The 12194-nt window shown below is 54.6% G+C and overlaps 1 protein-coding gene across 1 annotated transcript in view; it reads right to left on the reverse strand.

The window, feature by feature from the left end:
• Positions 1 to 12194, reverse strand: part of CAPN2 (calpain 2) — a 46283-nt gene that overhangs the window by 8828 nt on the left and 25261 nt on the right. Inside the window, exons 4-14 of the mRNA XM_066237589.1 lie at positions 12057 to 12190; positions 10832 to 11000; positions 9681 to 9764; positions 8224 to 8309; positions 7313 to 7387; positions 6190 to 6350; positions 5233 to 5402; positions 3849 to 3860; positions 3045 to 3256; positions 1909 to 1945; positions 953 to 1018 (exon numbers count right to left, since the gene is read on the reverse strand). Coding sequence (XP_066093686.1) covers positions 953 to 1018; positions 1909 to 1945; positions 3045 to 3256; positions 3849 to 3860; positions 5233 to 5402; positions 6190 to 6350; positions 7313 to 7387; positions 8224 to 8309; positions 9681 to 9764; positions 10832 to 11000; positions 12057 to 12190 — 1206 coding nt within the window. The remainder of the gene's footprint in view (positions 1 to 952; positions 1019 to 1908; positions 1946 to 3044; positions 3257 to 3848; positions 3861 to 5232; positions 5403 to 6189; positions 6351 to 7312; positions 7388 to 8223; positions 8310 to 9680; positions 9765 to 10831; positions 11001 to 12056; positions 12191 to 12194) is intronic.

The raw sequence follows: 12194 nt of genomic DNA on the forward strand, positions 1-12194 counted from the left end.
CTGTGTGTACTGGATGCCCGCTCCGGCCAAGCTCTGTGTGCCATGCACTCAGCAAGTCTGGTTGGGGGGGGAGGTGTCTGTGCATATGCATTTCTAACAAATTCAAGGCCCCCAGGAGACGCTGCTGCTGTCCCCAGACCCTGTGGTCTAGACACAGTGTCTTCATGTATAATGCACACCAGCTAGAGTTCATCCAACAGGACTTTGCAGGAGAGAATATAAAGAATAAATTCTCCACTCTCCCCACGTTTGTGGTCTTGGCTTAGTTCTCTCACACCATCCCTCCCACCAGCATGCTTTCCTCACCCTTCAAAAGTCAGATCTGGCTTTCTGCAGAGCTGGTTAGAACCAGCTGTCCTAACAACGGGCCCAATACTTTCTCTGTGGCCCCTTACACCAGGGCTTCTCAGAAGTTGTCCCGGGTCTCTATTCACTCCAGTACATTGTATCATTCCTATACATTGTATAACTGCGGGAGGAGCCCCATAGTTTAAGAGCAAGGTGGGCGGAATAACTTTGTAGCCAACTGAGGCCTAAATGGCTGAGATCTTTCTTTTTCTTTTTCTTTTTTTAAAGAACAGGGAAGTCTAATACTGTGTTTTAAGTTGCTTGCATTCTCAAAATTTAAAACCCTTCCATTTCCCCAAGTATTGTGGAAATCAAGGACTGGGTTGAGTTTCATGTCTAAGGTTGAATGGAACAGAAAGAAATAGGGTGAGGCCAAGAATCCTAAGGCAGGAGAAGCAGAGCCAGAGCTGACCATGAAAAGAGAAGGGCCCGGGACTGGCAGGAGACTTGGGGAGGACGTGGGCCAGAGTCCCATTTGCGATTTCTCTCGGCTTCTGTTCAGTCTGTTTCATCTCCCCTTTAAACTGAAATCCCCTTGAGGACAAAACCATCTCTCCCTTTGTATCAACCAGGGTGTGTTACAGAGAGATCTGGGAGCACCTACCTCCCCAGCCAGCTGGGCAAACAGCTTCCTGAAACCAGCATCAATGTCGTCCTCGCTGACATCGATCTGGGAGGCGAGACACAAGTGACAGACCACAGATCAGAAGCGGGTGACAGGCAGGGGCCTGCCCTTCTCTGGGGCAGCCCCCCGCCCATCACAGCCCCCTTCTCCACCTCACTTGTGGGCCTGAACAGTCAGGTTTCTGGGATTGAGGGAAAGGAAAGTGTACAGACTTCATAAACATTTCTTTTTCCTGGTTCAAGTCCATGAGAGGGAAGATAAACTACATGGGAAGGAGTTCTCTAATTTCTCACATATGTGGCTTCTCTAACATTCAACCAACATGGCCTTCCATGATCTCTAATGGGGATTCAGAAGCGGAAGACTGGCTGGAATGTTCTGGAAGGATTTTGACAGTGGCTGGTGAGCACAGCCCATGAGGACCTTTGAAACCATGCAGTCTCTTGAGGAGGACACAGGACAAGCACTGGGCTTCAGCAGCTGGGGCGTCAGCAAGGCCCAAGGCCCTTTGGGTTCTGGGACAGTGGTAAGAGCTCCCTCCTCTGTTTGTGGGGTTTGCCTCCCTCGACTTTGGACTTGCTGTGACTGAGCCCCGCCTGAGATTCCTGAGTCGTGTCTGTCACAGCCCTTCAGGATTGATTACTGAGTCACAATGCCTGGGTGACCTCAGAAATCTGGGCACCCAGCACTTTGATTTTATAGAGAAAACCGATGCCCAGAGAGGGGGGTGGAGAGATATTTATACCAGTCAGCACAGGACCTGTGGCCCATCCTACCCAATACCCCACGTGCACACGGGCTCACTCGCCCTGAGGCTGTGTCCTTAGTCTCCAGCACGGAGTCCCGGGCGCCTCCTAAACCCTGGGGATGACTTTTGCTCCTCTGTTCCCGGGGTGGTCCCGGACAAGTCAGTGAATTCAAGGAGCTCCAAGTACCTCGTCAGGGTTGCCCTCGATCTCATCATCAACAACTCTGGAAACAGAAGGAAATCGTGTGTTACTGGAAGGGATGTGGGGGGTGAAGCACAGGTTGCAGACATCAGAGCTAAAATAGCAGTATGGTGTGAGGTCCAGCGTGGGGCGGGCAGAATGGACTTCTCTGCGTCCCTAGTTTCCCTCATGTCCCCTGTGTAGCAGAAGTCAGGGAGGAAATTATCCTAGAAAGAGTCATGGCCAAACAACTTGGGGAGTCAGAGATTTCTTTGTGTGTTTGCTGGGTTTTGGTCATCAGCCAGCACAGCGCCCCCTGCAGCACTGTGCTGGTACTACCGACAGCTCACTTCATTACCTGGCTTGTAGGAGTCACTTTTCAGTTCCATTCAAAAACACCCTGGGGCCTCATACATTTTTCACACTGAGAACCATGCAATGTACATGTTGCCTACTTGTCCTTAGGGCTGGAGAGGGAGGCCTGTGTGTGATTCCACTTGGACCTGGGGCTGTGGTTAGTTTATCACGTGCACCATCCTGTGTGCGGGCTGGTCCTTCTGCTCCATAGAGGGGGTACTAAAGCTTAGGAAGGTCTTCCTTAGGCCCTCTGGGATCTTAATTGAGGCCCCCAAGAGTCCTGTCAGAAGTCCCAGTGCTTCAAAGAAGAAAGGATAAGGACCTGTAGGTGCTGACAGTTGGAATCAGAATTAACATCCTGGGACAATGAAGTCAGACACCTTTGAGGACTCGGAGATGCCCCGTCATGGTAGGAATCTCACCCTGGGAAGCAGGAGAGTGGAAGGGGTTGAAGCTTCCCAGCTTTCTCCAAATGATGGGACTGTTCACAGATGGTCTAATATAGATCATTACATGGAAAATAATGTGATCATTCAATGAAATTTGGTTCTGCCATTGGCTCCCGTTTCTAACAAAACATATTCTGAGTAGCTATTTCCTTTGCTTTCCTGAGGACAGCACTAAAAGTTCTCCCATAGAGCAAACCCCCACGCTAACCCTTCGAAGCAGGCAGGTATCACAGAAAAAGATACTGACGTTCAGAGAGTAAAAGCTCTGTGTGGGACAGGCTAGCGACAGGAACAAGAAGGGGTGGGTGGGGAGGAACAAGAGGCAAAAGGACCTACTGGTAGTCAGCTTTCTTCTCAGAAAAGACCCGGACACAGAAGTCCCCGTCCTTGTTGGGCTCGAAGGTGGAAGGCACGATGATGTACTCCCCGGGGGGCAGCTTGAAGCGGTTGAGCACCTCCCGCAGGTTGATGAAGGTGTCCGACCGCTCCCTTGCTCGGTGAGTCAGGAAGAAGTTTCTGCTGAGGTGGATGTTGGTCTGTCCCATCAACTGATGAACAAACAGAAACAAGTGCGAGTGGAGGGCGGGAAGAGCTCCACATCAATGTCATTGTCATGCATAGAGATAAGAGGATGACAGGGACAACTCTGCATCATTGAGGTAAAGAGCCAACTTTCTACCAAAGCAACAAACCCAGAGGCACATGCGACAGGGGCCCACATTCAGCCAACTCTGCTGAGATGTCCCTTTCTCTAAGGGACTCTCGGGGACATTTAGTGTCCACATGGCAGGAATCTGGTTCAGATGGCAGAGCTGAGAACTGGGTCCAGGGCTCGCCTGTTTTAACAGCACTGCAGGACTCAGCGAAGAGCCTTCTGTGGTCCCGGGACCACAGACTGTCCACCCAGCACTAAATGGCACATGACCTTCGCCAGGCCTCGGGGAGATACCCTGCCCGGAGCTCGCACCAGCGGGATCTAGGATCTGAGCAAGCTCGCCAGGGCCTGGAATGGCCGGGACTCATCCTTCCCAGCCACCAGCCCTTGCCCACGTGTCACAAGACCCCGAGCTGACAGTCTAAGCCTTTACATGCTGGCAAACCTGAGCCCCGGGAACAGGGGCTGACACCCCTCAGACGTACCTCCTCCGGAACCTGCAAAGATAAAGGAGTACATGCTTAATTCTGATTCTGGGACAAGGATGTGGGCAGAATGCCGCCATTGTGACTGTTGCCTTTGGTATCCCTTTTCTCTGTAGCTTCAGCGATATTAACTAAATCAACACGGTAATCATTTCCCAAGGAACTTAAAGTGTCCAGGGCAATGGACTGGGCAATACGGTGGATAAGCCCTGATCATTCCCAATGTATAGAGCATAAAACGGAGTCATGGAGCTTTGAAGTGACCTGTCTAAGATCACCCAGCTGGCCATTGCAAAGCCTACACCCACTCCCACCCTGGACCCCACGGCCCTGCTGTAGGAGGAAGCCGCCCAGCCAGGTGGGCACACTCTGGCCTGGGCGCCAGTGGCCTCAGTTCGAGGCTTCTGTTGGCCACATCCAGTCTGTATATCCCTGGGAAAGTCATTTCCTCTTTCTGCCCTCAGCTTCCTTATCTCTATAATGGGGCCAATGAGCATACAGGTTCTTCTCAGAGGCTTTTCCTGTGAGTGCTGTGCAGGCACCCCGGCACTTGGGGGAGGGCGGAAGCCCTGGTAGATGCTCATTTCCATGGTGTGAACCCCCCTCCCCTCGTGGCTGTTTTCAGGCTGCTGGGTGGCCTCTCTAGATGCAAAGCTGGGAGGAGATGAGCCTCGAGAGCCGCTCCAGCATCACTGGGTTCACCAGTCACGGCCAAGTGCACCCTCTCCAGCCGCTCGGAAGTCTTCCTTGTCCCCATTTCTCCCTCTGCACACCCAAGGTTATGCGAAGCTCTGTTCTCTGCTGCAGAGAGGAGTGGGGGAGGGACATCTGGGGCCCAGCATGTTGGGTCAGTCTATTGTCTCTGCCCCCCACACACTCCCCAGAGGGAGGTGACCATCATGTGGCTGTCCTCAAACTATGCCGAGCTAGGCTTTGCTCTAAGGGGTGCGGAGAAAGGAGGGCACGCGGGCAGAGTGCGTGTCTGTGTGGGAACAGGGCCCCAGCCAGCTGGGACCCATTTTTCCCTGTCCAGGCCAGCACCTGTGCTGGGCTCTGCCCCACGGCACAGCTGGCTCAGTTCCTGTCCTCACGACATTTCCTGATGTGGTCCAGGGTACCCTGCTCTCAGCTCAACTTGTCTCTGTTGTTTAGACATTGGTGGGCCAACGAGAGTGCCAGGCCTGGGGGGGGGCAGTGGGCTGTAGAGGTCCAGCCAAGGGCTTGGGACCTCCCGGTGACACAGTGCTACTGCAGGGACCTCCCTGTTCTGTGTTCCTTGGCCACACTCCCTGTCTGGGGTCCCTTCTCCAGCTCTGCCTCTGGGGGTGTCCTGGCTGGCGGGCTGAGGGAGGGACGCTGGAAGGGATGGCGGCCCCTCCCTCACCTCATAGATGCCAAAGCCGATGGTGTGCATGTCCTCGCCCATCTTCCGCTGCCGCCGCCGGTGCTTCTGGATGAGACCGACCAGGAAGGTGCAGCCGCTCTCCCCGTCCTCCTGGTCCTCGTCCTCCTCCTCCAGCTTGACCAGGTACTGAGGGTTCATCCAGAACGTATCTGAGGCCAGAGAGGGGCTGGGGTCCGTCACTGGGGACACAGGAGCCCAGCCGGAGCTGGCGGCAGGGGGAGGAGGCCTTGTCTCTGGGGGTGGGGAGGGGAGGAGGGAGCCGGGGGCGACCCTGGGGTGGAGGAAGGTGGAGTCGAGATGCGGACTGGTCAGCAGCTTCGCAGGGTGGGAAGAGGCCGCAGTGAGCTGTGGACAGAGGATGGCCTGCACTTCTCTGAATCTCATGGGACCTAAATTAGAAACTCCCCTTGTAGCTCCCTCTCGTTTGCCCCAGGCCGGCTAGTCTCAAAGATCGGAGATTGTGGTCACCCGGGAACAGGGTGGTTAGAGCTGCGACCCCCAGGGCCATCCAGAGTCAGGGAGGCAATGGAGGATGGACCAGAGGAGAAATAAACCTTCACTATGATCTGAGCAGGGCCCGTCAGCATTTGCCATGGGCTGAATTTGGCGCTAGGGTTGCTGGGCAACAGCCAGGGCCTGGACATGCGGAGGCCCAGGGGCTGCGGTTCCCCTGCTTGGGCCCAGGTGGATAAAGGGGCCCAGGGCGGGAAGAAGAACTGAGCACTGCCTCCGTGGGTATGGCGGGGGGCCATGGGACAGCAGACTTGGGTGCAGCCTGTGTGGGGAGGCAGGTGAGTACAGGAGGTGGAGGGGCTGAGAAAACAGTGGTGTTGAGATGGAGGCTCAGGGAGATGGCAGGCAGAGGGCCCCAGTGGGTAGGCGCTACCTCCCCTGGGCTGCTGGGCTGGGCTGCAGCCCCTCAGGGCAGGGCCTTACTCGGGTAGTTCCTGCAGCCCCCGGCTGTGGAGCCCCGCCTCCAGTTCCCATCCATCTTGGTGAGTTTCCACTTCTTGTAGGAATCACTGGTGAGGGTGTCCGGGGTCAGGTTGCAGATCTCCAGGCGTGAATAGTGCCTCAGGAAGTCACCGAAAGACATCCTGGCAAAGCAGGGACACGGGCATCCAGGTTACAAGAGGGCAGACCGAGGAGCCTTGACCAAGGCCGGGCAGAGCAGCCCGGAGACGGTACGGGGCTGAACCGGTCACCAGACCCGCAATCGGGAGGCACAGAGTCCAGTCCTGGTGCTGCCACTTGCTAGCTGGGTGACTTTGAGTGAGTTACTTAAATCTCTCTGAAGCTCAGAACCCTCCTCTGTAAACATGGGAGCCCCGAGAGTGAAATGAGACAACATACGGGCACTGGTTTGGTAAATGGCAGGTAGTCTACAGAGGGAGGCGCTCCACAGCAGCACCCACACACGCATGCGTGGGTCCACTGCGCTAAGGAGCAAGGATGCTGCTCAGCTCTCAAATCCCATGGTGGAGGCCCTGGCCGGTTGGCTCAGCGGTAGAGCGTCGGCCTGGCGTGCGGGGGACCCAGGTTCAATTCCCGGCCAGGGCACATAGAAGCGCCCATTTGCTTCTCCACCCCCCCCTCCTTCCTCTCTGTCTCTCTCCTCCCCTCCCGCAGCCAAGGCTCCATTGGAGCAAAGATGGCCCGGGCGCTGGGGATGGCTCCTTGGCCTCTGCCTCAGGCGCTAGAGTGGCTCTGGTCTCGGCAGAGCGACCCTCCAGAGGGGCAGAGCATTGCCCCCTGGTGGGCAGAGCGTCGCCCCCTGGTGGGCGTGCCGGGTGGATCCCGGTCGGGCGCATGTGGGAGTCTGTCTGGCTGTCTCTCCCTGTTTTCAGCTTCAGAAAAAAAAAAAAAAAAAAAAAAAAAATCCCATGGTGGAGATGGACAAATTGAAGAGCTCTGAGAACGTTTTTGTTCAGGGTCTTACAGTGATTTAAAACAACAACAAAACCCCAATCCCATGCCCCCGGGACACAATACTCTCACTAATTTTCTAGTAGGGATCAGGGGCAGACAGCTTTTCCCCCGAAGCCTCTAATAATCTTACCAGAATTCTCCATCTTCCTGCCTCAGGGTCAGCCGTTCCCTCTCCTCTGGGTCAACAGTGTTCCAGTTTGGGCAGCTGGAAAACCAAGTCACGGGCGGGGCATTAGAAACTACTGTAGGGTGATGACTCCTCCCCCAAACTGAGGACCAGGGATACTCTGTCTCATTTTGAGGGCCCAGACCCCAGAAAGGCAGGGAAGGGATGCACACGTGGCTAAGAGGTGCAGGGGGCAAGGTGAGAGGACGTGTCATTGGGGAAGACTGTAGCAAAGAAGAGTCCAGAAAACGAACACAGTCCATCAGAGAGACTAAGGAGCATCACTGCCCAAACTGAGCGAGGCTGGCAGCAACTTTAAGGGGCCGCTGAAATCAAGGAATAGCAGCTCGTCCTGGCCGCTGCTGCTGGTCTGGGGGCCCTGGCTGGGGTCTCTCTGTCATGGGAGTGGGCCGGGGAGAGGTGTTAGCGCTGTAGGTGCTGGCCCTGGCAGAGGAGGGGAGGGTCACGGGAGATTCTACCCTAGACCCAGGTATAACAAACAGGCCTACCAGGAAGCCCTGGAAAGCGCTAAGGCTTTTCTCTGGTCTTAGGCACAAAGTTTACATCCTTGGAAGAGAACAAGTACTTGGGAGAAGAAAGGTGTATTTTTCCCCTGATGGTCCAATAACAGGTGTATCGTAGTGAGGGAAGGATGAAGCATGAAGGATGAGAGGAATGAGCACCACAAGGGCTGGGCCTTATGACAAGGCTGGAATGCACTGGTTAAGTCTTAGGGGGCCACCTGCCCCACAGGTCCCACTCGGGCGGCCTGTGCTCTCGGAGCTTACTCCTCAGCCAGTGTGCCGTGCCTTCCCTTCACTTCCCCAGGGTCTCCTGGCAGGAGGCACCCCCCAGCCCCAGCTGCGCCCCCTCACTTGTCATTCCACTTCCCGGTCCACTCCACCTCTCCCCAGGGATTTCGGATGCGGATCAGTTTCTGCAGGCTTCCTCTGCTCTCCACCTGCAGGAGGGGAGGCCGGTGGTGTTCAAATCAGACCTGCAGGGTCTTGGCCCAAAGCCTCTGTCTGCATGAGCCGAGGGGGTTGAGTCCATGTTAAAAGGGGAAAGGGGGAAAATCACAAAAACAGCAGAGCCTCCCTGCTGTCCAGCTTTGAGGGTTCCCAGGACCCTCCCCGTGGAGGACCTGGGCTCTTCAGCCTCTGCTGTGAGCCTGAGGCACAAATGCACTTATTCTAGGCTCTGCGTTGACACTTCACCTCTGACCCTCAGTTTAATGGACTATTATATGATGTACTTCTGTCATAGGAGCTCAGGGAAACTTAGCACCTGTCAAAGGAACGCAAATGCATGACTCTTGATTGAATCCTGGATGGGGTGGGCACTCTGTAAAGGATACTTTTGGGGAAAATATAAACATGGACTATATATGAGATGATGTTATTGAGTTAGTGTTTATTTTCTTGGGCCTGACGAGTGTACTGAGATTATGGAAGAGAACTGAAGTGTCGTAACATTGGCAGGTTCCTTTCAAACGGCTTGGAAAAAAGAGTACCCACACAAAGAGGGACACCACAGATGTGGCAGGACGGCAATAATTGGTGAACTCAGGGCAATAGCATTTGCATGTTTACTGTCCTGTGTTTTCAACTTTTTTATAGACTTGACATTTTTTCCCCCCAAAATACAAAGATGTATGTGTGGGCAGTGGGGAGAATAAAACAAAAATTCCAGGTAAAAAGAAAACCACGAGGCATATTAGAAAGCCTGAGGTCTGGTCTGGGTTTTGCAATTAACAGTGAACTGGGGCTGCTTAATAATATTTATAATAATCGTAACAACAAAAGGAAGTACAGTTGTGTACTTAGACACAATGTTTCAGGCACAGGCTGAGCACTTTATGTATATTGATAGGATCACCACAACAACCTTGCAATGGATATTATTTTAAACTTAAAGATGAAAGGAAGGGGCGGAGTTTAAGTAACTTGCTGGGACCACACAACTGGCAAGAGGCAGAGTCAGATTTGAACACCAATTCGGGCACTAATCCTTTTGTTCGGTCAAATGCCGTAAGGACGAAAAGTATCCTTTCTACAATATATCTCTAGCTGGTCCAGAAGAGGAACGTAGTTCTAAAACGAAGGAAGACAGCAGCGCCTGCAGCCTCACCCTGCGACCAGCAGAGGGCAGCGCGCGCCTGCAGACCCGAGGCTGCGGGAGAGGCCGGAAGAGTCAGACCCGGGAGTCCTTGCTGAATGAACTTCAGGAATGCCAGGCCTATTACAGAAACAGCTGTGGGAACGCCGGTCAGTCACAGGCAAAAATGCGCTTAGGCCATCGTGTTACGGAGAGAAAGACCCCTGAGAAGTACCTCCTCGGCTCCGGTGACAGAGTACGCGTGCCCCTTCACCAGCTTCTGGAATGTGACAGCCTCTGAGTCCGCAATGTTGGTGATCTGGAAACGCAAGGATGATCAGCCCGGGCTGTCACGCCCTGCCTGCCCCCCATACCTCCCTCTCTTGCTCGCTTGCTCGGATCCGGATCTGACCAGCCCAGCTGGAATGCCGGGTGCACAATTGCGGGGCGTGGCCTCGGGGAGCGCGGAGCATCCCTGCATCTGGAGCATCTCCTGCTACTGCTCTCAGATGCTGAACGGCCACTGACAACCAGAGCACAAGCTAACCGCAATCACCCTCTGGGCAAGTAAGGGCCTTCACGAACAGGTGCATGGAGCATTCACAAATGTCTGCAGGTTGGGGAGGGCGGTGTTAGGGCACCGCATGGTAGGAGGGCTGGCAAGAGCCTGGGCCCAGACACCAGCCAGCCTCAGGTGGCCCAGCATGGGTTGTCTTGTTAAATTGGAAGATGGGCATGAGTACAAAGGGTCTTTTGCCTCAATGTGATCTGCAGAAAGATCCTGCGGATTCCTGCCTGCAGTTGGACAGTGATATGGGCCCCAAGAGCCAGGGTTTCCATTCTCTGTCCCACGGGGAGCAGGTCCTGGGTAAGACAGGGCTGGGGAGGGAGCACAGCCTTCGCCTGAAGGCTCCTTGAAGACAGACCTCGGGGCCACCGCCCTTCCCCTGGTGAGGTTTGCCAGTAAGGCCAGGATGCGGACATGGTGCTTTCCATGCCTTCTGAAGTCTCCCCATGGCCATGAAACCTGAAACAGTGGAGAGGAGGCTGCTGGGCTCTGGGCACGGACCTCGAAGATGAGGGGTCCTTCCCTTGGGACCAGGGGCCTCAAAGGGAGCCTCTGGTCTGGGGTGGTGACTCACAGGAGGCTGAGGGTGGAAAGCAGGCTGGAGAGGGAAGGGCTGGAGGTACCATCACCCCTTCAGTTGTACCCCAAATGCCTGGCTGTTGCCTAGCAACCCCTGGGTCCCAGATGCTGCTCAATAAGGTGGACAGGGGTGGGCTAATGCTGTAAATTGGGGCGGTGGCTTTCCTGGGGCACTGTGGAGACTCACTTCAGCCAGAGCAGACCGGACGTGGGGTGGGGGTGGGGAGGCCGGCACTCACGTCAATGGAGCAGCCCAGCAGCGAGCCTTTCTGCAGAGCCTTCTGGATGATCTTGAACAGGTTGGGCGGGGCCTTCCTCAACTCGTACCACTCAGAGATGCCTCCCGTGAAGTCCTCGAAGCCCTCTGTGGTGGCGCCCCCTGACAACGCTTCATAACACCCGTTGATCCTATAGGGCAGGACGAGATGATGTCACCACCTGGTGTGACACTCCAGCCTCTCAACATCCCCTTCTTGAGCCTCCTTTGTTGGACACTCCAGGGACTCTCTGCTCAGATTCTCCTTGCCTTTGTCTCCAATTCAGGGTGTCCACAAGGGCAAGTTAACATGTCCATAGTCACCATTTCCCTGGTACTTTGAATGACTTTTTAGAAATCTCAGAGAACCTGAGAGTTGGAAGCCCCTAGGTGATTATCTGGTCCAACCTCCCATATTGACTCTTCCTGCTTCGTGACAAGAAAGGGGAGGCACGCCGGTTAGCTGTTTGGCATTTATAGCTTTGAAAAAGACAACAATTCAATAATGAAGGCACTTTCCAGGAGCCGAAGGCCGTGTTTGGGGGAACTGGGTGCCCTGGGGTTTAGAAGTGTCTCTCAGGGCCCAGCTCTCGTGCCTGGCCCTCCTCCCTGGCAGGGGCTGTGAGAACAGAAATCCCCGATGCCTAAGAGCTGCCCATGTTAATGGACTGAGCCCCGGCAGTGTGGCCAGGATGAGGCCATTCTGGGGCTGGGGGCTGACGAGGGCCTTTCTGTTGACAGTGGGCCATGTAGAGCACTGGACAACTGGATTCTGGGCCATGTGGGTGGGACACAGCTGGGAAGAATATGGGAAATCATTTCTAATCAGAGACATGATATGTGCTTGGTAAATTTCCCTAATTTTCATACCTCTGCAATGGATGGTTTTGCCCGTTGGCAGAAATTCTTTGCTGGATTTATCTGACAGTAATGTAATTTGACCTGCCAAGGTCTTTCTCAAAGCCAGCACTCAGGATCATGATTTGATCCTGTGCATTTGGTTAAAATTGCCATTGTGGTCATTTGTCAGTGCAAAATGAGGCCAGGCCCCCTGCATGTATGATCTTGAATCTTGAGCCCAACTTAGGCCAAAGTAGTCCTATAGCACAGGTCTTCTACTCAAAGTAGTCTGAATAGTTCCTTTTTCTTTCCCCTAGAGTCCAGGGCAGCTGGGGACAGGCTGTCCCGGGAAAGGCATCCTCACTTACTTGGCATATGCCTTCTCCAGCAGGGCGCTCCAGAACTCACTCCCCTCCGCAGAGTGCACAAAGAGCAGCTCCCCGTCCTTGGTGGGCAGCCGGTCGTCCACTACCACCTCCACCCACTCGCCGTACTGCCAGAACTGG

Source organism: Saccopteryx bilineata, chromosome 1 (genome assembly GCF_036850765.1).
Source record: "Saccopteryx bilineata isolate mSacBil1 chromosome 1, mSacBil1_pri_phased_curated, whole genome shotgun sequence".
NCBI classification, from domain to species: Eukaryota; Metazoa; Chordata; class Mammalia; order Chiroptera; family Emballonuridae; genus Saccopteryx; species Saccopteryx bilineata.